Source organism: Pieris brassicae, chromosome 3 (assembly GCF_905147105.1).
Source record: "Pieris brassicae chromosome 3, ilPieBrab1.1, whole genome shotgun sequence".
Classification (NCBI taxonomy): domain Eukaryota; kingdom Metazoa; phylum Arthropoda; class Insecta; order Lepidoptera; family Pieridae; genus Pieris; species Pieris brassicae.
Window position 1 is genome coordinate 10296271 of NC_059667.1, and position 25883 is coordinate 10322153.

A 25883-nucleotide genomic window follows, 5' to 3' on the forward strand; every position below is an offset into this window, starting at 1 on the left:
TTCATATATTTTTTCTTCGAATATCACACATTTATTTAATACAATATTAAATAAATGTCACTGTGATGATCGACTGGAATCATTAAGCAACGTCAATCTGTCAGTCATGGCACACGCATGTAATAATTAACGTAAACTGTAAAAGGTAGAACATTAGTGGGTAAGTTTTCATGGGTCAAATGTAGATGTAGGCAGTCACATGTGAATTATTTAGAGACGGTCGCGGGCAAGTAACCCGCAATTAATGAAGTGGGCAAAGCCATTTGTCAAGTGGGCAGTGGTTTGTATCCCTTCTGTGTGTGCTTGCCCACGCGTCAGCTGTAGATGACTTCCTCGTGTATTTCTAATACCAAATTACATATGCACACACATTCGTGTCTTTAGAAGGCAATAAGGCTTTTATAGGATTATGTACACACTGTAACTAGTCGTATGTCTGAGATTATTTTACTCAAATGTCTCGCAGTTTAACAAAACGTCCCGTTAAGTCTACTGATTTAACAGCCATAACTAAAAAAATCCGATTATGTTACATTGTAGTACATTGTTTAACGATCTCTGTTATATGAGCGGGTTAAAATTAGGATAATATCAATTTTATAGCTTGATATAATCACGCTAACTGTAAGGCGATTATAAATCTACTGTCGAGGTCGATGGAGGACCGGAGGCCGTTAATTTTAATGGCTTTTATTTGTCCCCTATTACGGAGTTTGATCAAATTTCAAATTGCAAGCGCTAAGGCGGGACGGTAATCGTAGAAGCATACTTGCAATTTAATGTTGCATAAATATGAAAATAATCTTTGTATATTTGAACACATGAGGAATATAATTATTATACAGGATTAACGTCCTTGTTAACGGAAAGTCATATTGCATTTATGGTTAGTTCTGTCATTTATAATCCAAGAACTGTAATACAATTTGTAATGTATATTTGTAGTCATTAAGAAATAATTTAATTCGAGGCAACAAGTAGTGATCCTGTAATGACGAGGATGTTAAAGTAGTTATAACCCTGGTCTAAATTCCTCATTACATGTATTTATTAAACAACAGATGGCGTTGTGCATATGTAAAACGCGTACGAAAATGACGTCGTAGGAATATATAAAATTTATGAATTATAGAAGTTTTCGGTATAATTTATTGTATCAAGTATAATGTAATAGTTTACATAGTGTGGACTGTGGAGTGTAATTCCGTACGGTTATTTAGGTTTAGGTTATTTTCGACAGACCCTATTCCTTAATCGTGACTCAAAGTAAGACGTACGTAGAAAAACAGGGTGTGTACACGCGTTAGAAATCATACTTCTTTGGCGTAACAAGATAAAAAATATTATCTTTCGTCTTATTCTAAGTTTGTAGAAAAAACAACTCTAACAATAGAAATAAGTGTTATTAAAGCGCCTTATCCAGTTAAATAAAGTTTATTTAAATATAACAAAATTAAATGTTTTTTGTGTCGGTGTACGCGCGTTTAAATTACTCACATCATTTTCCCTAACGCGTCAAAAGAAGTATAACTTCAAAACCATTTTTTTTTCTACAATAACATAATATCAGCAAGTTCTATCCTCGAATTGGGACATTAGCCTATGGACTTTACAATAGAGGTTTATGGGTAAATGATAATTGAATAAGAGGTTTAACCCTGCGTAATAGTACAAATTGTCAGCGCCTAATAGGAACCGAATTCAATTTATAAAACGCATCCACCCGTCACGGTATAATGATACGATTATTGTCATTTCGTCAAAATTTTTCGAAGTAGCGGGCTCGGAAAATGATCGATGCTCCGGTGCGTAGTAAATTATATGCTAAATATAATTTTGGTGTATTCAACCGCTGATGTATATTGTATATTATGTAATGTATAGCATTAGTAACTCGAACTATGAACGGAAGTACATAAGCAAATAATCAACGTGCAACTAATGACTTAAAACAATATTACCTAAATTTGTCATTAAAATTAAAATACCTAATAAAACAACTTCAATCAATTAAAATTTTATTTTTATATAAAGAATAAAACGATTGCAAATGTGCTTTTGAAGCCATGTAATTACGTAAAACCCGTATACATTTCCATGGCTACAGTCTCTCATTACACAGATGCACCATCAAAGAATTCGATCCAGAAAGCTTGGACGAGACAACACAGGCTCAATTATGGTAATGGGTTACTCTACAGAAACAACTAGGCCAAGGGACACAAAGCATAGCTTTTACTAAAATCGATCATATTGATAAACGGGTAGAAATAATGACACCTTTTAAAATATAGTTATAAAGAAAATAGGTTCCTTATCTACATCACACATCAGTCATTTCGAACAAAATCAATAGCTACCCAATAAAACAAATATATTTTATTTCTCGGTGTGTCTGGGCCCAGGATGATTGATAGTGTTTTGAGTACACACATCGTTTATTCGACAGGCCAATTGACGACCGCCAACGGGATGTAGAAAAATATTAATAATAAATACTATGAAAACAATAGCTAATATAAAAGCGTTGTCATCACTATACACGCAATAGTAAAGCAAGGCAATTTGATGAGAGGTCGGCAACCCGTGAAAAGCGGAGGCACTATTTACAATGAGAATGAAAAGGTGAGGATGAAAAATAATATCCTCGCGCTATCAACAGTGACTTGGCGAAATGAAAATTCGTCCACATCTTACGTTACGTGATTTCCAGAGGAGCATAAGGGGGTCGCGCACCTGCGAATGCGAAACCTTTAAGGCCGGCAAAACGCCGACTCATGGGACCGGTGCGCGCTTAAATTACGCGTAAAGCCGTACACAAAGGCTATGCGTATTCAAATTCCATTAATCTCCCGGCCGGGAGAGGGTTAGGCTAAAATGAACCGACAGACAAAAACAATGCCGCCGGCAAATAACCGGCTCAGCATTGTTCCGGCAATTAGAAAGCTTTCCCATGTACCGTCCGTGTATAAAAACAGTGTAACATCAGCACGAATCGCTGCCTATACCTCGTTACATTGATGTTTATTACGGTTATTAGGACTTAGCCGCTCGTTTGGATATCAATGTTTCAATGATTGAATCTATAAATATAATGAAAGGACGCCATATAATGACCGGTGTGTTTTGCAATCGCGCCTTTGGCCCTCACTTCGAAATAAATTACACAAATGCTGTAAAGAATTCTACGTATTGAAGCTGGGGTTGAAAGCAACGAGTCACGTGAAAAATATTCGCCGTTGTGACACAATTAATGTGATTTTTGTTAACGACGTTTTGGGCGTATGATGGAGCTTATCGGAGTTAACAATCTGTGTTGAACCGGGTTTCGGCTGCGATTTTTGAATTAAATCTGAATGACATATAACACGAATGACATGACTAACGCGATGCGACCGCGACGATCCCATTCCTGTTTAGAAACGTATCATTTTTAAATAAATCATGAAAGATTGAATGTAATGAAATTTTCAACTTTGTAAATTCACCAGGAATATCATTTGCAGCAACAGATGCTACTGTTGAAATACATTGAGAGTGACATGCTTAAATTCTGGAAGAGATAAATGACCTTTACCGTCCTAAGTATTTCAGTATTTACACTATTTATTATTTCACACTAAAGATACAATCTCACGAACACAACAAAACTACTATAAAACGTTAAAATATAACACATTGCATAAAATATAACCTACAGTGCGATAAATATTCCATTCAAAGGTTACACGAGCAAACACAATTCCCGCAAAAGGGACGTTCATAAGGAGCATGCCAGCTTGCTATTGTTTTTACCTCTGTTATTGCAAGCGCCGAGTAGCAATAAGCGAAGGCTGTTTGCGCGGGCCACTTTTACAAGGCATTATTAAGACAAGGCGACGACCCTGCGGCTGTTGGCTTTACCCCTCTGAGGTGTTGACATGATAGTTCTACTGACTAAATTGGCTAAGATGCTGGCAGGGCTTGCAGAAGTCAGTTAGTTGATGTTTAAATAAACTATTTGGTTTATGTTCATTATGTGAAATATATTTTCAAGTTTTTGGTTCTATTTAATATTAACGGATATTTAGATTATTTAAGTGGTTTTTGCATATTAGACCAACGAACGACTCAACAAATAGTCTACGGGGAATTCGTAAACAGTAAGATTAACTTTCAGTTATTAGTTTATTTTATTTTAGATTAAGTTTTGTTATTGTATAAGTTTTCAGTGTTACTTGTAGCTTTGTTTTTATTCGTATTTTTTAAATTTATTACTTTTTTATTTTACACTTTACCCTTAGTATTTAATCCTTTCCTTTCTTTTGGTCGTGTCTGTTAGAGATCCTATCCTTGTTTAGCGATAAGGCCGCCCGTCTCATCCCCAATAATGCTTCATGTTTTTATTTGTAAATGTAACCCAAATTTAATAAAATCGATACCAGCTACATTTCTTACTAATATAACAAGAAACAATATTAAATTTAAATTAAAAAAATATTCCATAAGTCAAACAATTATAAATTATGCATAACAAAAATTATGCTATATACGTCATAAAAATATATTCGAATATAGGAACTCATCCTGTATGTGAATGAGAATTCTCGACAAGAACAGGTTTCTTGCATCGGCTATCTATGGCGCGTCAATGTTTCAATTGGTTTATGACGTTTTACGTGCAATTTTAAATCGTTTGAATGGTTTGATTGTTATAAATTTACAGTTTATATGTCACTGGCCTTAGTATATATATATATGTTAATGATTTAAATATGTTCGACGTCCTGGTGGATAGAAAAACTGTGTACAGTTTGTGTTTCCACCACACCAACGTCCTTTATATTAAGAACACTTATACAATAAAAAAAAAACAACGAAGTTTTAATAAATTACTGAGTCCTGGATTTACTGGCTATTTTTGAGCATTTGAGCAATGTAATCACACTACACTGATAGTGTAACTGTATTAACGTACAAATCGTTTAATACAAAGTCCATTCACTAAGGTTCTTCTACAGATAAGTAAGACCAGCTAACCAGCTAGTAACTAGTATTTCCATTTTGGAAAGCTGACTCTTTAGATTTTCACTAGCCTATCGAAACGCTTCGACATTTGCGTGATGAGCTTCTGACGGACTTTTCTACCTCAATGCTTGCTATACTGAAATATGTTGATTGCAAGTATATGTCTTTAGAGACATAAACTTTGTCGACTTAGGTATCATATCAACCCGTGAACTTAATGAAAATAGTCACATGACTCAAGCATGTCTAAAGTTCATGATACATGTCAAAAATCGGTTCGGGCAAAACATAACGATTATAATTGAAAGTGAAACTTTCACACGAGTATCTAGTATTATTTGGATAACAAAGCGACAACCTTAATTCGTTGAGCAAACATCAGATAGCGATATGGATGCGAGCAAACAATTGTGGGCAAACATTTGTCGCAGCTGCGGAAACAGCAACGTTTAGTGGCTTGCCGCCAAATCGCTCGATTCTCAAAAACAATTCAACTATTGAAATAAACAATACTTCTTCATTTGCCTCATGTACCCACGTTTAATTGCATTAAATTATTTCTCCTTCCTGATATATAAGTAAAGTCTAATGACACATTTCAAGCATCTTTCTCAAGGATCAAATCTCTTTAGGCGATTAGATACACTATCGTTTATTTGTCTTGGACACGTCGGTTTTAATGCAAGTATTAACTTGGTACCGATGGATTGAACGCAAGATATCAGGGTTGAAATCACACGCTTTAACAATTATTGTTAACCACTTGGCTTGGTTATCAGCCAAGTTGAGATAAATAAATCAGAGACGCAACAACCTTTCTAGGTCTAGATCTCAAATCCTGTATGTTTCATGATTATTTGTCAATCTAATCAGCCTTCTGTTCTGACACACGCCACCGATTTTTCAAGTTTAAGTCAAGCCGGTTTCCTCACCTATCTTCCTTAACAGTTCGACCGAATGTTAAATGCGCACATAGAAAAACAGTCCATTGGTGCATAGCCGGGGCTAACCTACGATCATAGGGATGAGAATCGCACACTGAAGCCACTGAGTCAACACTGGTCTAAAATCTAATAACATAGACAAAAATGGTATAAACTTTTCAATAAAGCTATCATTCCAAATAAAACATTGAATAAATCATTCACACCTATAATTTCGCCAAACACTTATACCTACCATTTTGACATATCTGATATTGCCCATTTGATGTACCATAAAACTTTATGTAAACATTAAACATTTTTACGTGCGTAGTTTTTCTCTAGTTCGCCTTATTGTTTTATTTTGCATAACTGTCAGAAACAATGATATAAACAAAGAAATGTTTTATCTATTCGTTAAATAAACGAACTGTCATGGACTAATTGAAAAATATCAACTCGCGTAGAAAATCTTTATGAAAAGCTGTTTCCTGATTTTCAGAGCGAATGATAAACGAAGCTAATATAATATTCTCTGGTTCATTATATTTTCAATAGCACGCCGTTAATCGGCTTAAGAACATGTGAGTGGCGAATGAAAGAGCCGTACATTTGTCTGAACGTGGCTTTGCTTCGTCTAAGTGCTACTTTCGCCTCTGAATAATCGTCAATGCAACGTAGATACATTTAAAAATTGTTCCTAATTTTTATCACGTACGATGTATTTCACGCTTTGAGCACTCGGATTAGATATGTAAAGGTTTTTACATGCGAAATGCGGCTTTGAAGATTATTTACTCGACAGTACAGAGAAATTGGATTTATGACTTATTAAATGTCCAACTATTTCTTTACGTATACTAATTAGATTTTCCTTTATGGCTTACGAATATTATCCCTTCCCGTTGAGGATGTGGAACCAATATTAGAAAATGAAAAATGTACCTCTTAATTTTAAGGTTAGCACGTATTTCCATACGAAACGGAAATAACAAAGTATGAGAACGGATTCTGTGAATCTGAAATTGAAGATAAGCCGCTTTTCACCTCAACTTTATTAAACATAAACACACACTTAAAGAATTCTTAAGTTGGATTGAAAAAATACTTTTACGGAGTCTGAAACTCGTATAAAAGTCATTTCGCCTATCGGCATTATTCAAATTAATTTAGCGGTAAAAAGTTTAAACCACTCCCATTTTCATAGCCAAATTTGCATCACAATAAACTGGGGACCGTATTATATGAGTGGATTACGTGTATATAAACTTCGCCGTGTATGAATTTCTGGTAAATTTCATAAGTATGGCGATAATTGGATGTAATTTGATAATTATAGGGAAACACAAACCACGTTATTTGATTAGTGTTTTATGAATATAGATTATGAAATTGAATATTTAAGAAATCCTAAAAGTTATATCTACTTAAGATATTGAAATAATGACTTTGAGAAATTCGGTATAACCCTGAATGTAGCAAATAAAATTATTTGCCGGGACCAACAACTAAGGTGGATATCACGGAGATGCATCAAGAGGTGGACGAGCAGAGCAGTTTATTGTTTTTAGACCCTTTTACGCATTGCCGCCTATAAATAAATCAAAATATTCAGGAAGGGTGTTCGGCGGCTTAGCAAAATCGTAAAATTCAACAGCTTTCGCATCACCCTAAGGTTTATCTTACATTTTCATTTGGCGTATACAACTATAATAATAATAATAAAATATGTTTATTCATTCCAAGTTCAATTTCATTACAATGTGTAAGATTTGGGAACCCTTTTAAGTAAAAAATATACCTGTGTCAGGGTTTCCAGGTTTTTCATAACAAACTTAGTTATACATTCCTTAAAATATTTAATTTATATATAATTTAGTTACATCTTCTATTAACTTTTTTTTTGTTATTGATTTTTAACTGTTATCAACACACTGGAGTGCATAAGTGAGTAAGTGAGTGAGTGAGTGAGTGAGTGAGTGAGTGAGTGAGTGAGTGAGTGAGTGAGTCAGTGAGTCAGTGAGTGAATGAATAAAGTCTGTACTACATAATAGGCCTCAGAAGAAGCTCCAACTCTGCGTAGGGTATGTTCATGAGCCAGTCCTTTAGTCGTATTTTTAGATTGTAGACGGTAAGCGGGTAGATGTTAAGCAGCCTATTTAATTTATTATAGATGTAGTCTGCTTGCATATTGCGTCTTGCAAAGTCAGTCCTAACGGTCTGACCGACGACAACATCCCTATTTCTTTTTAAAAACAGCCTACTATCAAATGGTAGTGCTCTGTGCGATTTTAAAATTAGACTCAGGACATACAGCTTCCTAACAGAAAGTAATTGGCTGAGATGATAAAGCTCTTCCGATGGGAATCTGTATGGCCGGAACAGCATGACCTTTAATAGAGCCCTATGTCCCCGTCTCAATTCCAAAAAAATTGTTTTATTGGCCGCTCTCCATATGTTTATGCAATATGTCAGTACGGACTGAACAAGTGCTATGTAAATTCTTTTAAGTATTATATCCGATGTAATGTGTCTCAAAATTTTAAAAATATATGTTAGTTTCCTTAATCTACCAGTCATGGACTCTATATGGGGATACCATGATAGTCGCTCGTCTATATGAATGCCCAAATATTTGATAGAACTTTTACTATTGGAAGACACGGACAGTTACTGTCTCTTTGCATATCGCAGTGATGTATTTTAATTTTAAAATCATTAAGTGGTTGTGTTCGATCAGAAATTCTGAAACATACATAGTTAGTTTTCTCTTTATTGAGAGACAAAAGGTTAAAATCAAGCCACTTAGCAATAGTTGTCAGTCCAACTTCCGCTGATATTTTTACCTCTGCCCAGTTAAGCCCTGTGAAAAGTACAGCCGTATCATCCGCATAGGAAAATATTTTCCCGTGATCAAGTTTTAGATTGCTTAATGCATTAATATATATTAAAAATAATGTTGGACCTAATATGCTTCCTTGCGGAACCCCATGAGTGATTTCAAATTCATCACTTACGTAATCTCCCACTTTCACTCTCTGTGTTCGCCTTGAAAGGTAATCACAAAATAGCTTTAAGGGTGTATCTCTAATGCCTATATGCTCCATTTTATGTAAAAGTGAGGAGATACCGACTGTATCGAAGGCCTTTCTTAAATCTAGAAATGCACCAAGGCATTTCTTTCCCTTATCTAGGTTTGATACTATTAGAGACATCTTCAGCTGATTTTCCTTGCCTGAATCCATATTGTGAGCTTGATAGAATATTAAATTTATTAAGGTAGTTTAGTAATCTAATATTTAGTAGTTTTTCTAAGACCTTAGAGATGGCTGGAAGAATGGAAATTAGCCTGTAGTTATTGACTTTGTCTTTATCGCCTGATTTAAGTACCGGTACAATAATAGCTTGCTTAAGTTTTGTCGGAAATATCCCTTTTTGAAAACATAGGTTGACTAGATGACATAAATAAGGTACTAAAAGACCTCTAGCGAGTTTTAGAAATCGTGTGGGAATATTGTCCCACCCCGGTGCGCTATCTGATTTTAGGTTTTTGATTATGTGATCAACCTCTAGAGGGTCGGTACTAAATAGAACAAACGAATGCAAGCTGGATTTAGGGGCTAGTGCTGATGTGGAGGAGTGTGACGAGCTCTGTTGAATTTCCTGAGCCAATAGAGGGCCAAGATTTGTGAAATAATTAACTTCATTTACAGACTCTGTAGGCGTAGCTTTAAGATTTATTAGTTCGTCATTATTATCTTTTGTTTGACTCATATATGTAATCTTTTTAATATTTTTCCACAACTGTTTTGGGTCATTAACTGAATTATTTAATTGTGTTCTTTCTTATTTTCATTTTAGTTTTTTTATTAAGTTATTACAAAAAATTCTATACCTTTTATAAGTAATTGATAGAACTTCGTCATATTCATTATTTTTTAAACGCTTTTGCATTTTATTTCTGTTTCTTATGCACTGCAAGATACCGGCAGGCTTTAATATCTGATGTTTTTTAGATACCTTCGTGATTATTGTATTTTAAGGATAGGACTTCTAAGGATTTTTTAATCTTATTTATTAATTTATCCACGACTACATTTGGATCCTCGCAAAGTAAGAGATTATTCAGATTTTTATGAGATAATGTTTTTACCGCTTTAACAAAATCTGTATAGGTTTTAAGTTTTTTAACCTCTACTGCGTTATGCATTTTTAATTTCTGTAAGCTTAAAAAAACCATGAGATGATCTGTAATTGATGTATTCAATACAGCTACTTTTGCCTGAAATTTTTTATTTTGTTGTTTTATCATAACATGGTCAAGACAGTTATTATTTCTAGTTGGGAAGAGATGTCCCGGCATTAAGCCATATATTTATAGCATACTAAGATAGTTTAGTCTGTTATTAAGGTAACTGTTGTCGACATTGTAAATTAGATTTATATTTATATCACCGGTGATGACTATATTTTTCTTGTTCTTTACATGATCCAAGTGTAGACGAAGTGATTCAAGAAATGATTCTGAGTTCGAAATAGAAGGAGAACGATAAATTCCTAAGATTAAATGATTAAGTACCTCGATTTGTATACAAGATGCATTTTCTAAGATTATTTCACGTTTAAGATTATTCCTGATATAAGCCACTACGCCATCATTCTGATTAAGCTGACTATGACTAATATAGTTCTGAAACTAGCCTGTGAGAAATGTAAGTTATTTTTAAAACAGAATGAGAATATCGTTAGACCAGGGTTTTTTTTTAAACAATTCTCCTATCAAAATATAAAATCATACTTTGAAGGTCCAAAATACAAAGTCTTTTCTCTAATTTTTATTTAGCTTCCTTTGGAATAGAGACTTGGCCTGTGCGGTATACATGCACAAGTAATCAAATATTTAAATTGGCTTCTATTAGACAGTACTGGTGATCTTGGAGCAGATGCTTCCTTACCACACGAATAACCGTCTTTTTATAGAAAAACTGTAAGTACTACTGCATTAGCTTTCAGATACTGTGTTCACATCGTTGACTCCTTCCTACCTATATATATCTAAGTGGTCAGAGGCCGTAGTCAGTAATTCACGTAATATGAAATATTAAATTGAAGAGAATTTTGAAATCGGTGTTAGGGTCTACCGCAAGGGAAGATCGGCATAAACTATGTTTCCGAAATTTATCCCTAAACAAACGTGGACGGCCATTATTATTATTGCAAGGCGTTTAGGTCATTAATAACAATTTATTCAACACCGCATTTCAGAAGCCTTTGGGATATTTAATGTAAATTGTGTTCTAATACAATTGTTTTGTAGTTTCAATAACTTTTAGTTCGGGGCGTGATTGGTAACTTTTCATAAATGCGAATGGAAATAATATTAAAAAATTGGTAATAATAAAAAAAATACATAAAATAAATTATATTATACAGGCGTATGTGTATGATGTATTTGAAAAAGGTATTACGTTGATAATAGGTATTATTTACAAACAATTTAATTGTTATCATATACATTTTATTGTTAAATAAGTTAGTTCGACGTTCGAGACAGAAATACTATGTTTAGGTTATGTTTCCGCAACCTTATTCAACACATTTTTAAAACTGTTTATATAATAATAATATAGCGTAGTTGGTATGCTATCTGTCTTTTAGTGTATATACGCTATAAATATATACCTATAATATACGAAGGAACAAGATTACTGTTTTTTTAAACACTGATGCTAAGCCGCTTAGAAGTTAGTGTCATAGATTTAATTTCTTGATTAAATCTCTAATTAATTAACAGTACTCAGGCCTGTCACTTTAAAAATTCCATCCTATACACCCATTTAGCATTACAACACAATATAAGAAATTCTTCAAAACAAATCGCTTACAAGTTCCGCTATTTCAATAATATGTATGAAAACAAAGAAAGGCTTTTTATAAAATACGTTTTGTTCACTTGCAGCGAAACTCATTTAAAGTTGAGGTTTTCCAAAGTTTTCCATTCGCGAGCTGGCCATTGTGGCTAATTCAAGTCTGTAATTAAATTTGTTTACATAATATTCTGTTACAAAATAAAAACTTTTTCGGCACACTTTCGAACTTCGCCGTCGGTTACTTAGGGTGATTTATCTTTTATTGACAGTTTTTAAGAGGTTCTTTAATGATTTTGTAAATTCTTTTCGAAGAAACTGTTTCAGTATATCGTTTTCTTAACTTTTTACTAATATCAGATGCACGCGATATATTAACTGTATATGGCCTTTTCTCTTTTTTAGTATTTATATTCAATTAATTGCAAAACAGTCGATAAAACTGTGAATATTTTTCTGTGCACATTATAGGTTGAATGTAGGGACAAAACGAGACACGTGTACGGTGATAGCCGTGTAATGGATTATAAATTGTTCCTTTTGTTTCACATCACCTAAAATATTTGGCTGATAACAATACTGTTTTACTCTAAAAACCGTTTTCCGAATGCCTAAATGACCCGCCTAGATATGACAGCGCTTCAAAATAATAGATGTACCCTCCGGCATATATAACTCCCAATCATTACAATTATCAGGAAATTGTTTCAAACCATTTTTATTTCATGCATTTTTATCATTTGGAATCATGTTGTATATGAAAAATTACGCTACATAATTCACAACATTTCTTAAATTTGATTATTTATAGAGACTGAGTGCGTCAAGGCGGGTTTTTCATAAGTTTAAATAAATCTAAAAACTTATGAAAAATTATAATACTCACAAAACCCATTAGGACAGACAATTTTTAACAGCAATGAAATTACCCTCACTAAAGTGACCCGCCCGAGGAAAAACAATATCCTCAACCACTCACTACAAAGAGGGTACCATTTGTATTATCATTCCATTAAACAAAAGTCACCGCCGTTTCAAGTGAAAACAAGGAACTCATTATTCCCGAGGCAGCGAAAATAATTTCAAACGTTAACAAGATTCCTCGCATTAGACTTGTTCACACTGATTTAAGAACAACGTTGCCTTTAAGAATAACGACGTTATATGAGGCGACAGTCTTAGTTATATACGTTTAACTAACTAAAACCCTGTCTAAAAGAATAGCTTTTTCTGGCACGACTACTTTTATAGATAAATCACTATTTGGATTCATAATTCTCTGTTAGTTTCATAAAAGCATCGGTTAATATAAGTTGTCTCGATATACGCGTCTGAAAGTTCAAAAAATACTCAGTTTCAACTCGGGAGTAAGTGAAAACTAAGGAGCGAAAGCGAAAACTTTCGCTGAACAAAAAACACAAATATATTACAGCAAATCCAGTACATTTTCACGGCCCCTTGAGGTATTTCTATATTATTTATAATACGATGGGGAGGATCATTCACGTCTCTTACCACGGAATATGGCGAATGCTCGTTTGTCAAATGCGCAGTCATTTATTCAATGATATATTTTCATTTCTATTCATAATGAAAGCGTTTGTTTGCTTTGTTCAGCTTCAATACGGTTTCATATATTATTCAACTAATTTATGAACTGGGAATATTCTTACATACGTTCACTTGATGTTCAGTAGTAGGTGTAAAGGTTACGCGTGTGGCCCTGACTTCGTTCGTTGTAACCTGTCAACCCATGGTTATACTCGTATGTGCAATTAACAGTTACTCGTATGATGAATGTAAAAATGGTTACTGGGAGAGGAAGATCCAGAAAGAAAATTAATTGATTTATCAATTATTAATTTCGTGAGGATTTTCACTTTTTCATTATATAAGTAACGTGATACATATTTTATATTTGCATAACTATTTTTAATGTGTTGGTTTCATTTTCTAGGGTAATAAATGAATAAATATATTTTTCAATCAAGCTTTTTGTAAATAATGTTTTACTGATAATCCTATCTAGACTAATATAAAAGTATTGTAGGTATATAGCAATTGGTAGAACGTACACTTGTGGTTTGCACACATAAATCATATCAGCGGGCATCGTCCGGGAATGTCGACGTACAGACTCTGACAGTATTAGGCATCCGACGCACTGATAATTCGATTCTTAACCTAGAAATCACCATAAGATCTGCATTCATGCACGAATTAGATGACGCTAACAGTAGTAAGCTAGGTTCACGATTAAATACTACTTGAGACAATTTAAGATCATATAGAACGACAAATTTTTTACACAGATGAATGGGAAACAGTAGTAAGCTAGGTTCATGATTAAATACTACTTGAGACAATTTAAGATCATATAGAACGACAAATTTTATACACAGATGAACGGGAAAAGTGCGTGTCTGATTGCGGTTAACCAAGTTAACTCAGAACTCAGTAACTTTCAATAGTCATTACCCGACTTTAATATTACGTTGTACCCAATTACAATAAAGTTTTTAAAAGAAATATTACCCTGTTGTCGCAAACATAGGTACACTCGGAAAGAAAGACTCGCTTGGAAAAAAAACTCCTACACTAGATACTCCTACACTGTCCAAGCTTACAACAGTGACTCTAGTAAGCTACCACAAACAAGTAAGGTTCTAGATACATTTGTGCGGGCATAGCCTTACGTAACCCCTCTCAACATATACAGGTACACACAATTTATAATTCCGGATGCCAGCGGCATTTGGAAAATGATCCCCATCTCTATATCTCTCTTGCCGTTACTTTGTGTTATATATAGCCTTCATTTCCAAGAACAGCGACCAAGTTAAATGTCTTGTTGTAGATTTTCAAATTTTATAGTGACTTCGAGATTTTGTTTAACAAGCAATATTTTATAATCTACTTTAAGCTTAAATTAAATGAATATTTAAAATAGGCTTTTTTAGGATTCTTAAATTAAAAAGTAGTAGTGACCCAATTTGGTTTAAAACTGCTTGTAATTATAATATATTTTTTAAATTACAATTCAGACATCAACATTTAATTAAAATGTTATCACTTGCACCGGAATTATTAAGTTCGTATTAACACGCTCGAAAATGAACCAAGTCAAACAAAGCTAAATATGGGAGCGGTCAGGTATTCACTAGTAATTGTTAAACTTCAGACTATCCGTATTTGGCTTAACAGATAAATGCACTTGGTTCATTGGTTGGATTAGTACTCCCGTGTGCACATAGAACACAAAGAGCCGCTGCATTTCGTCTCACCAATTAAACAGTAGCACTCAAAGCGAACGTGCAAAAGGCTTTGTATCTCATAATATTCTCGAAATCCGTGTAACTCTCTGGACGGCAAGTGGTAAACGGTCATCACTGGGCTTTGGGAAACTTTCGAAAAAAAAAACAATTGTACAATACTGGCTGATAAACAAGTTGACAGAGGATTATTGTATAATCGTTGACTTTATACATTTATGAGAGAGTTGACATTACTAATGCAAGTACGAAACTATTTACGCCTGAATAATATTAATAGGCACATGACATTTATATATGTGAACATTTTGTAGGTGAAATACTGTACTGCACATTGATTTTGTGTACTGTGTGCCTTTTGAAATGTATAAAACACTGCTGCCAATAACATCGTGTAGGCAAATATTTCAATAGTAGAATCTAGCTCCAATCTTTTCAGATATACAGAATATAAACATTTACACATTCAGGTAAATATTAAACTTTACCCGTTGTATAGTTATAAAATCTCCACAGTCGAGTTCTAAAATGAATCCCGCATATTTATTATATCTGTTATTCTTTAAAGCCTCGTAAAGTTAATAAAGGTTTTGTAACAGGCAGGCAGCGCGTAGATAAGCCTCGGTTCGGTTAAAATCTCTTAAAACGTCGTTAAATCCAACCCTTACCTTTTAGACAAAGCTTCACTGGCTAATTGTTGATGAAAAATATTCTCGATGCAAATAACCACTGTTTACAGTCAATTTAGAATTTGAATTGTTAAGACCTTGCTTAGGGAGTGATGTTACGATTAACACGGAAGCGTGAAGACTTTTTATCTACTCGTGGGGTACACTTTTCATATGGCATTGCTGTATGATAAAGAAAAATCTGTTTGTAAAACATTTACATTTGTCTAAAAAAGCGCCGTGTTCTCCGAAGAACAAGCTATGAAACTTAATAGATTTTATTATTTCTAACTAAACAATGCGAAAGAATGTTTTACTTACCAAAGATATTTCGATATAGGAAACGAAATGTGGTATAATAATAAAACATAAATTGGCCCTAGTAACAGCGAGTGTATGAAATCTTAAAACCTTTGCCAGTCTCATCAGACATTTTGCGTTAGTTGAACGGCGTGAAGTGTGTTTAACATCATTTGTATGCGGTTACACGTATTCGCTTTAAATGAAAAGGAAGAAAAAACTATTATGTACGAATAGCAAATATATTAGAGGTGTACTCGTAGTCAACAATGTACTTTAAATTTTTAACCGTTCACACTGCGGCATAATACGTACAAAAGATTTATAGCGTTGTCTTAGTAAACATTAAAAATTAGGAGATATATAATACAGAATATTTGAATTTGAAATAAAAAAATACCAGTTGCGCTACAACCTTTTCAAGTCTCTGTGCTTTGAATTTAACGTTAACTAAAATTGAAATAAATAATTTAAAATTACGCTACATTTGTCTGCCACATGCTACAGAAACCAAGCAGGGCCTAACGTGCTTTCGCTAATTGGTAAGATATAATATATATAATTTAAGATAGCAATGTTCCCTAAAGACAAAGGTACTTGCAATCCGATCCGCCACCCTCTCGGTAATTTTCTCGTTAACGGAATGAATAAAACATTTCATTCCTTCCTTACCTTTCTTTTGTAATTGTTAATGGTTGATGGGTTTTGAGAATTTATGTTTGGTTTCTTTCTTGGGCCTGTTATGCTTGATCATTTGTTATCGAATTCCCTCCTATTAACGTTTTCTATTGTTCAAATATAACTTTAAAGGTTTATCGTTTGAGTTGTAATTACAAAGGGTTGTTTATTTAATTAGTGGTAATCTGTGTGTTAAATTATATAAATTAGGTGTTTTACTAGTAGATGTTACTTTTTACGCATTTATATTATTTATATTTATTAATTTAATCACTGTTGCGAAGTTATCGGAAGAGATTAGGATAACTCTTAGTTTTTTATTAAAAGTATTTTTATAAGTACTTTAAAGCAACAACAATTTTGTATTTAAGAAATCGCCAAAACAAAACTAATAAGGTTACCATATCGTGATTTTAACGTAAATTTTCCTATATATATAGCTACTCCTTTGTTAATGCAGTGTACAGCTTTTAATAAGGAAAAATAGTTTTTTAGTATTAAAAAATGGTAATAATAATGTTATTAACTCCATTTCCTGGAAAGCGTCCCAGATAAATTCCACACTTTAAAATTGTACTATAAACATACAGCTAGTATTATGAACTGACATAATATATAGCTGTAAGAAATCCAATGTGGGGAAAGGAAAATCTATTAACCGCCCAATTTCACCAGATTAAAAATGCTATGATCGGTACAAATGCCATGTGCAGGTTATTGAAGGTTACACCCCTCGAAGATTACGCGAGTTTTTCATATAAAGCCATTCAGCCAATTTCTTCATATCCTATATCGGAGCATAATAAGGTAGGTTTTTGTAGGGTACACCTATGTTGAAAAGGGTTGAATGACGCAATATTCAACTTAGATCGGACCGCGTTTATTCAGGTGACGAGTCAAACAAATAGCATGTGTACTAAAATTGTCCAAAATCGTTACTTGTATAGATGTCGCTGGTGAATTATTATCGCTTACCTGTAACAAAAAAATATGAAATTAATAATAACATAAAAAATAGTTACAAACGATATAAGAATTTTATAGACGAATTCGGCACTACTAAAATATGGAAAAAAATAGTTGCGTCAAAATCGTTCACGTAACTTAAATGTGGCCTGCTGCAAAAATCCTTAGGAATGCAGTGAAGCTACACGCGGTTACATAATTAATAATTTTAAGGCTTATATCTTAGTGTTGGCATGGTCAAGAGTTCGTGCGTTTAAAACCTGGCTGTGCACCTCCATAATTATCCTAAAAGTAAACCCGTACTTGTTTTCATGCAGAGAAATAGGAAGCTGTATAAACCCTGTTGACTATGATTATCCCTACAAAATTCAGAATGAATAAAGTATTGTATGTACACCAATCAGTTTATACTAGATTACAATAGAAAACAGGCCGCGTGTTAATTATTTATACGTTACTGTGTACCGGGTGATGTTGACAGCGGTTAGCGGCCGCACTCGTGTGAACTGTAATATTACATTACCACCCTAATTATGTTACGGATCTGATGATGTTTGTGAATCTTTACGACCACTTAGATAATCGAGCTTTGTTCTAGATGCGGCAGTTTTGCTATTTTGAACAACCAATGTGGTTCTTAATTTGTGGAGAATTATTTTAAAACTGAAGATAAACCAAAAAAAGAAAGAGGAGTGTCGGCCTAGTGGCTTCAGCGTGCGACTCTCATCCCTGAGGTCGTAGGTTCGATCCCAGGCTGTACACCAATGGATGAATTCTTTCTATATGCGCACTTAACACTCGCTCGAACGGTGAAGGAAAACGTCGTGAGAAAACTGACTTCCTTAGACCCAAAAATTCGACGGCCTGTGTCATGCACAGGAGGCTGATTATCCACTTGCCTATGAGATTGACAATTTATTATGAAACCGATATAGAAATCTGAGCCCAGGCCTTAAAAGGTTGTAGCTCCACTGATTTGTGAAATGTATACAATAATGAAATTTAATATTGTGTGTATAAGTAGAAATATCAAAATGAAATTATCAAGGTTTTCTGCGTTAATAAGCCATGTACGTTAAGAAAGAATAACTATTATGCATGATACATTATATTGTTCTAAGATAAAAAATTTCATGTGCGACCTGAATAAATGAGCCACACAAACCCTTATAAAAGCAATTTACTTATACTGTCATATTTTCAGTATCGCAGAGTATCCAACGTAAAGGTGTAAAAACGAATCGATAGAGCACTTTTAGGATTTTATAAAGATTGGGTAGAGTGGGTGAGGGCTGAGTAGTGTATTTTAGTAGATAATCCTGTTAAACCCCAACAAGCTGATTTATAAGCTTCGGCGGCGTAATGTAAGCGTTAGAAAATTTTATTTTCAGAAAAACGCCCGAAATGGCCGCAGCGGTTTCCAAATCGACAATGTCGTTGCAATAAATCGTATTACGTATCGTTAATGCTACCTAGTGACGATATATATGGCTTGTTTGCTACGTAATGGAATAAACAATTTCTTAAGGTTACTTTAGTAACTTTTTCTTTGAAAATAGTAAAGTTAGAGAAATTAATTATTACGACATTTGACAACTGAATCTTATAGCTGTGAATTTCACATTTCTTCCCACGACGAATAGTATTTTTGGCATCTCATATGTTCCATCTATCGTAAAAAATTCTGTTTACAACTACTCCATTACGACGGAATGGTATAACGTATACGACGAACTTTAACGGTTATAAACGCGAATTTATTACACTATTTACATAACTCTTCGTGTTGTTTATTTCATGAGTTTTATTTCAATGTATACAGTCCAAAAGCTATATTAGGTTTTTAGCTTATATGTTTAAGTTAGTCAATCATGATTTTACATCTAGTCCCAAAAACAAAATAAAAAGGGTTTATTAGGCGTCACACTACACCAAAAACTACGAGTATAGTTTACAGAACAAGAATAAATACAAAAGAGGATCAGTTAAAGTTAGCAAATCTCGATTTTAGATTTGGTTCCCAAAACACGAACGAAAAAGGTTTTACTGGACGTCATTAAGTGGGTCCCGTGGCCGAATAGATTACCTATACGTCAATTTTACCAATGCTTTCTATTTTTACTGATCGTATAACAATTTTACGACGCCACTTAACATATAGTATCGTAAAAGTAGCAAAAACATAAACAGTGCCTCCTAATTTATTATTTAAAAGGAAGAATTACTGCTTTTCTAAGATATCAATCAATGTTATTTATTTATTTACAGACCATGCATGGCCAAATTCTAACTAAAAATAATATAACACTAAATATTATACAATTAAGTTATTTTACAAAATTTACAGAAAACCTCCTGCTGTCTACTAATATTTTCCAAGTATATTTTTGTTAAGTCATGATAACGCTGCTCGATTTATATTGAAAATATTAAAAAAAATTGAACACTGATCTATCTTTCTTTATCGCGGCGAAAACTCAATATGACAGAAAGAGAAAAATTAATCGCGTACATTAGAATTTAACCCGCTTAAAGATCGCAAAAGTTTAGGATTTTGTAATTCGAGTTTCAAATCTAGAACCAACATAAAAATATAATACGAGATAATACTATAAAAAATATATTTCCTATTAGAGGGAAATTAAATACATAAGTAGTAATATAATCGCATACTTTAATTTATATAACACTTGTGTGTTTCTTAAAGAATATTCGGTTAGAAATATACACAAAAAAATTAAAATCAGTGGCGCTAAAACGTTTCTTTAAGTCTGGGCCTCAGATTTCTGTATCTTTTCATAATCATTCGTCAATCTAATAGGCAAGTAGGTGATCAGCCTCCTGCGCTTGACACACAGCTACGACTTTTTGGGTTTAAGACAAGCCACTTTCCTCACGATGTTTTCCTTCACCGTTGAATCGTTAAATGCGCAAATAGTAAGAAAGTCCATTGATGGACAGTCAGGGTTCAAACCTACGAATGTGAGGATGAGAGAAAGGAAATAAATATACACAAAACCTAGTACTTGACTAAGTATCCGTACTCTTACTTAAGAATAGATAATATCTAAAAAAATACATAGATCATACTTGAATCATACTTTAATAGATTAGTATCAATAGCATTACATTTGCCGCTTTTCTCATCACATTTCCATTGAACATTTTCCCTTAAGCTAATTTCGTTGGATTATTTTTATTTAATTCTAGGCTGATGTAAACAGAATTTTCCAATATTTTTACACGATTACCGTACTGATGAAAAGTTAACAAACGCATCCTATTTCTGTAACAGTGAAATTTAAATAATCAATTTTGTTTTTCCCTTAAGTAGAACAATTTAATTTATATTCAACGGTATAAATATAAAATTACCCCTGTATTTTTTTAGACTTTCATATATAATAAAATGGATGAGGTATGTACGCATCAATGGAGGAGCCGGAGAGACAAGACAAGTTTATTGCACCGAATACCATCTTAATTGCTTGATTACTTTTTTATGGGCGGGCTTAGATGTTTCGCCGGCCTTGTGAAGTTAAAAATAATAGAATTTATCCGAAGCAGGAAGTCAACTAGCGTCAATTAGCGAAGGGAAATTCTACCGAGAGTCGGTTTATGGTATAAGATATTTATTTCTCATTACAAACATTACAACATTCACATATATGAGAATATAAATATATATATAATACAATAATAAATTGAGCTTGCTTATAAATAGTATTACACTAGTCAAAAAAGTAGAATGGTAGGCAAGAAACAGAAGATTTATTCGATATAACAATTATAAATTGTGAAAAGTTTGGGAGTCGAATCCCAACTAAGCGACGAAGGCAGTTTAAAGAGGCAAATGACAATAATGTTTTATCTCTATTTTGTAACGAATGTTGTAGTTTGTTTAAGAATTATAATATTTTTACTAAAGATTATTAATGAATATAAATCTCCGTCGTTCTCAGTTTTATTTTCCAATAGGATTAAAAAACAATTTCATATTAAAACAACAGGAAACAACTCAATTCATTACGGATATAGCCAAAATGACACAGTACTATTTTATTGATATGGAGAGAGTTTAATGGAGGTAGTGAAAAAGAAAAATATGTGCGCGAAACGATGAATTCATATGCAAATATGTACGAATGTGCAACTGAAGTTACTGTGGATCAAAGTTAAATATTATTTAAATGCAACATTATTTATATAGTTACTTCAAGTGTTAAGATAAACTCTAATTGTAATTGGTAAGCAACTATAGACTAAATAATTTATTCAAGATAAATACACTGAAATCAGGAAAGTTTAGTAAATATGCCGTTACGAATCAATCTCGGTTATTTTATTGAGTAAACAACTGATCCTGGAATCTCAATGTAATCAAGACTGTATTTTTTAGTTAGGCAGCGGCCTTTCTGGAAAAAATGAATAAACATTCTAACGGTGAAACAATTTTTGAAATAATGTCCGTAGTTTTATTAATTTATTCGTTACAAACATAGAAAAATACACAAATAAACAAAGAAATATTACGAATTTATTCAACATATTGCCCCCTATTGCCTAACATGAAAATCTTTACATAAAATTTCTATGATGTAGTTTCATAATATTATATTAATAGCATTAGTTTTGGCTATTACTACAATCATAGTACGATTTTTACTGTATTACTAGATATATTTATATAAAAAGCATCAACATATCCTATTCAATGTTCAATATATTTTTACGACACAATAAAACTATATCGTTTATTGACATTTAAAATACAAGCCAAGATTAACACAGCGTAAGGTTTTTAATTGATGCCATCGATGTGTTGAGTAAACATTTACGCATCTGAACAGCAGGTCAGCCTTTGTAAGTTTTAACATTAATTGCTGGGAAAGTGCACAATTTTGCTGTTTGATCTGCACTGTTCGATAAATATTTTCTTTTTAACGGTTTTATATAAGCTACGGGATTTATTTAATGCAATTCTGTAAGTCTATTTATAATATATATATATATATATATATATATATATATATATATATATAGATGAATTGCTGTTAGTTTGTCTCGCTTAGAATCAAGAACGGCTAGACCAATTAGGCTTATTATTACCTTGAAATATTTGTGAAAGATCAAAGATGGTTTGAACGGTGGGAAACATAAATAATAAGTAATTATTTATTTAATATAAAAATAAATTAATTAAAAATACTAAAAACCACAATTGAATTGAGGTACAATCTGTTTGGTCTGTTTTAAAAATGATGTATTCAGTTTTGACACGAAATTTCACTTACACGTAATTATAATTTGCAATGCAATTAATTAAGTCTAATTAATTGCATTGTGGAGTGATTATTAGAATACTCGTACGTTTCTGCAATGGTTGCTCTTTAAAACTACGCCGTAAATTGCTATCTTAAGTATTATTTGATAATAAAAACATAGCTAAAACTATATTAAAATTGTTTAGACTTTGAGATTTTATCAACAAACTGTATATTTTATTTAGAATACGTAACAGATTTAATAAAATCACAAGAAAATATTCCGAAATAAAAATAAGAATTACGATCTTATAACCGCAGGATCCGTGATACATGCTCTAATAAAATACACAAGATATATGTTTTAATATAGCAGGTTAATATCGCTTGTATTGAACATAGATCTAAACGTATGCAAGGCAGTACAATCATTTTTAATTTCCGCACCAGGACCGGCCATTGCATGAATACCAATTACTCGCGTAACTACTCAACGCGTGGAATGCGAAGCTGCGCTAAGCGATTTGTATACTGGATATTTTGTAACGGTATGAAATATTTACACAATTAGTTATTTTTTTAGTTTTATATTAAATCCAAAATCGGAAAACTGTCGAAATTGCTTGTAAAGAGAAAATTGGTTAGCATTGAATAGACACCGAAAATGACTGGTTCGAAAAAAAATAGAATTATACATTATTTCTATTATTTCAAAAATGTGGGAATCCATCAGAAAACTTTGATAATATAGTCCAAGGTTCAAAAATTTTTTTAAATAAAAATCCTTATATAGCATACGCTGCGGGAACTAGTGACGTAAAGTAATACAGTTTTAATAATAATAATAAAAACTATATTCCGTTCGTCCCCACATTTGGGAGTACCTGTGTTGTACAACTAGATGACAATTAGTCTTGTTTTTTTTTGACAAAAAGTAGGTACTCATTGCCCTCAACGCTAATGTAATGAATGTGTTGATACTTTTACCACCACTAAGCCAATATCAGAACCATCACAGTCTAAGCAGTATATGTGAAATAGCAAATTCTGCAAAAATATCTACATATTTTTAAAAACTTCTGTATCGGACTGGAGGCGAACTATGAAATAAAAAAGATAGCAACTTCATTAATTTTTAAACTCATATTTCGATTAATAGTAAAGGCAATACATAAAACTGGAATGGCATTTCGTCTACCGTCCTCTTGAAACTCGAGCTGGCAGCGACCGTCGAACTTCTTGGGTTATTGAAATTTACTTTTTAGAACAATGAAAGTGCACCCGTCTGTAGGTATTTACGCTACGAACTTGGCTAAAGTTTTTACTGCCCTGTCCCACTGCATTGTCGGTACATTAACGATAAATGCACACCCTTAGCGCAAAACTGTTTCGAACTTATTGAATTTTATAAGGAACTATGGTCTTGCCCCTGCGCTTTATAGACGTAGCTTTGAATTAAAGATGAGAAAAGGCTGTTTTAGGAATAATATTTGATGATAACAATATTCCTTCTCGCCTCAGCTTACAATACGACTAAATAATTAATTATAAGGATGGTTTTAAAAATCTAAAATATAATTAAGAGAAGTATGTTATTTAATTTAACTTAAGATGCCTATTTCCATGTATACGTAAAACTTGTCTTGTTGGTACATTATTAATATACTTAAAGTTATTTTTATTATAACGTTTTTGGTGTTAATTGTAGTTTTATTATAGGTATTAAAACGGGGATTGAACGTTATTATATTTTATATATTATTTTTGTATATAACATATTACTGTTATAACTCAAATAATATTTACATATATATTTAGTACTACGTGATTACTATAGTGAAACATTACCAAGACTAGACGGTATTTTAGATATAGTAATAACTGAAATACTTAGTTCATAATTAAAATCAATAGATTATAATTTGTGCAATAAATAATGTTAAATCAAAATAAAATATTTACCCCAAACAGATCATCGCCGCCTGATTCCATTAAAGTGCGTTCATCGTGTGAATAACGGAGACGACTTAACATTTCTAGCAAACTAAACATTTTTAACACATTAACGTTATTTGCCAACAAACTCGCACAAGTATCAAATAAAAACAAAATTAACACGAATATAATCACAAAAAGCACTAAGTTCAACATGTGCGCAATAACTAAAGGCCGTAATTAATCAGTTTTCTTTTGTTAATCTGTCATTTTGAATATGTCAAGTGTCATACAAAAAACAATTGAATAAAAATATTTGATTTACATGAGGACATTTTTTGCCTTAGTTTTAAAGAGATTTGTAACTTCGGGTAATTTTTTAAAACAATGTTTTCGTAAAATTAAAATCACCTATGCAATCACATATTTAGATAAAACTATTTATTCTACCCTCATAATGTAAATGTGTTATTATGGCAATGTACTTATGCAAGTCAACAATGCATTTGACAATTGACATTCCAAAGATAATATTGTTGCCAGGTTGGGATTTACAATGCTAAGAAGATATTTGTTTAATAATCCCAATAGATTCGCGGCTCACTGGAGCGTTGCTAAGCGAATTGGTATTGAATATTCTACAAATATTCACATGGCTTTTTTTATATGTGTTTAATCTTTAAATATACAATATACACAATACTCCCAGTAATGTGTATATTGTATATTTAAAGATTAAGATACCTACACAGTATAATAATAAAAATAATTAAAAATTGATAAATAGAAATCTAAAATAAATTTTAAAAGCTTGGTAACTGTGGCAGTGTACCTTAAACACTGGAAGCACTTCCTAGCTGTATTGTGATACTTATCCGTTGAGCGAGGAAATCACTAAATCTGGGGTATATTTCTTTTAAGATAAATATTTTTGACTGAGTATTAATGTAAAATTAAATTATAGTTTTATTGCGTTTGACAGCGCTTAAAATTAATTTGTGTC

At 32.6% G+C, this 25883-nt stretch overlaps 1 protein-coding gene across 7 annotated transcripts in view; it reads right to left on the bottom strand.

The window, feature by feature from the left end:
• Window positions 1-25883, bottom strand: part of LOC123706671 (polypyrimidine tract-binding protein 2) — a 322370-nt gene that overhangs the window by 63146 nt on the left and 233341 nt on the right. For 3 of the 7 annotated variants that reach the window (XM_045655988.1, XM_045655986.1, XM_045655985.1), the window contains exon 1: window positions 24908-25097. The exons of the other annotated variants lie outside the window; for them this stretch is intronic. In XM_045655988.1, coding sequence (XP_045511944.1) covers window positions 24908-25096 — 189 coding nt within the window. In that variant the 5' untranslated portion in view covers window position 25097. Of the gene's footprint in view, window positions 1-24907; window positions 25098-25883 lie in introns of those variants that run through there. 7 annotated transcript variants of the gene reach the window in all.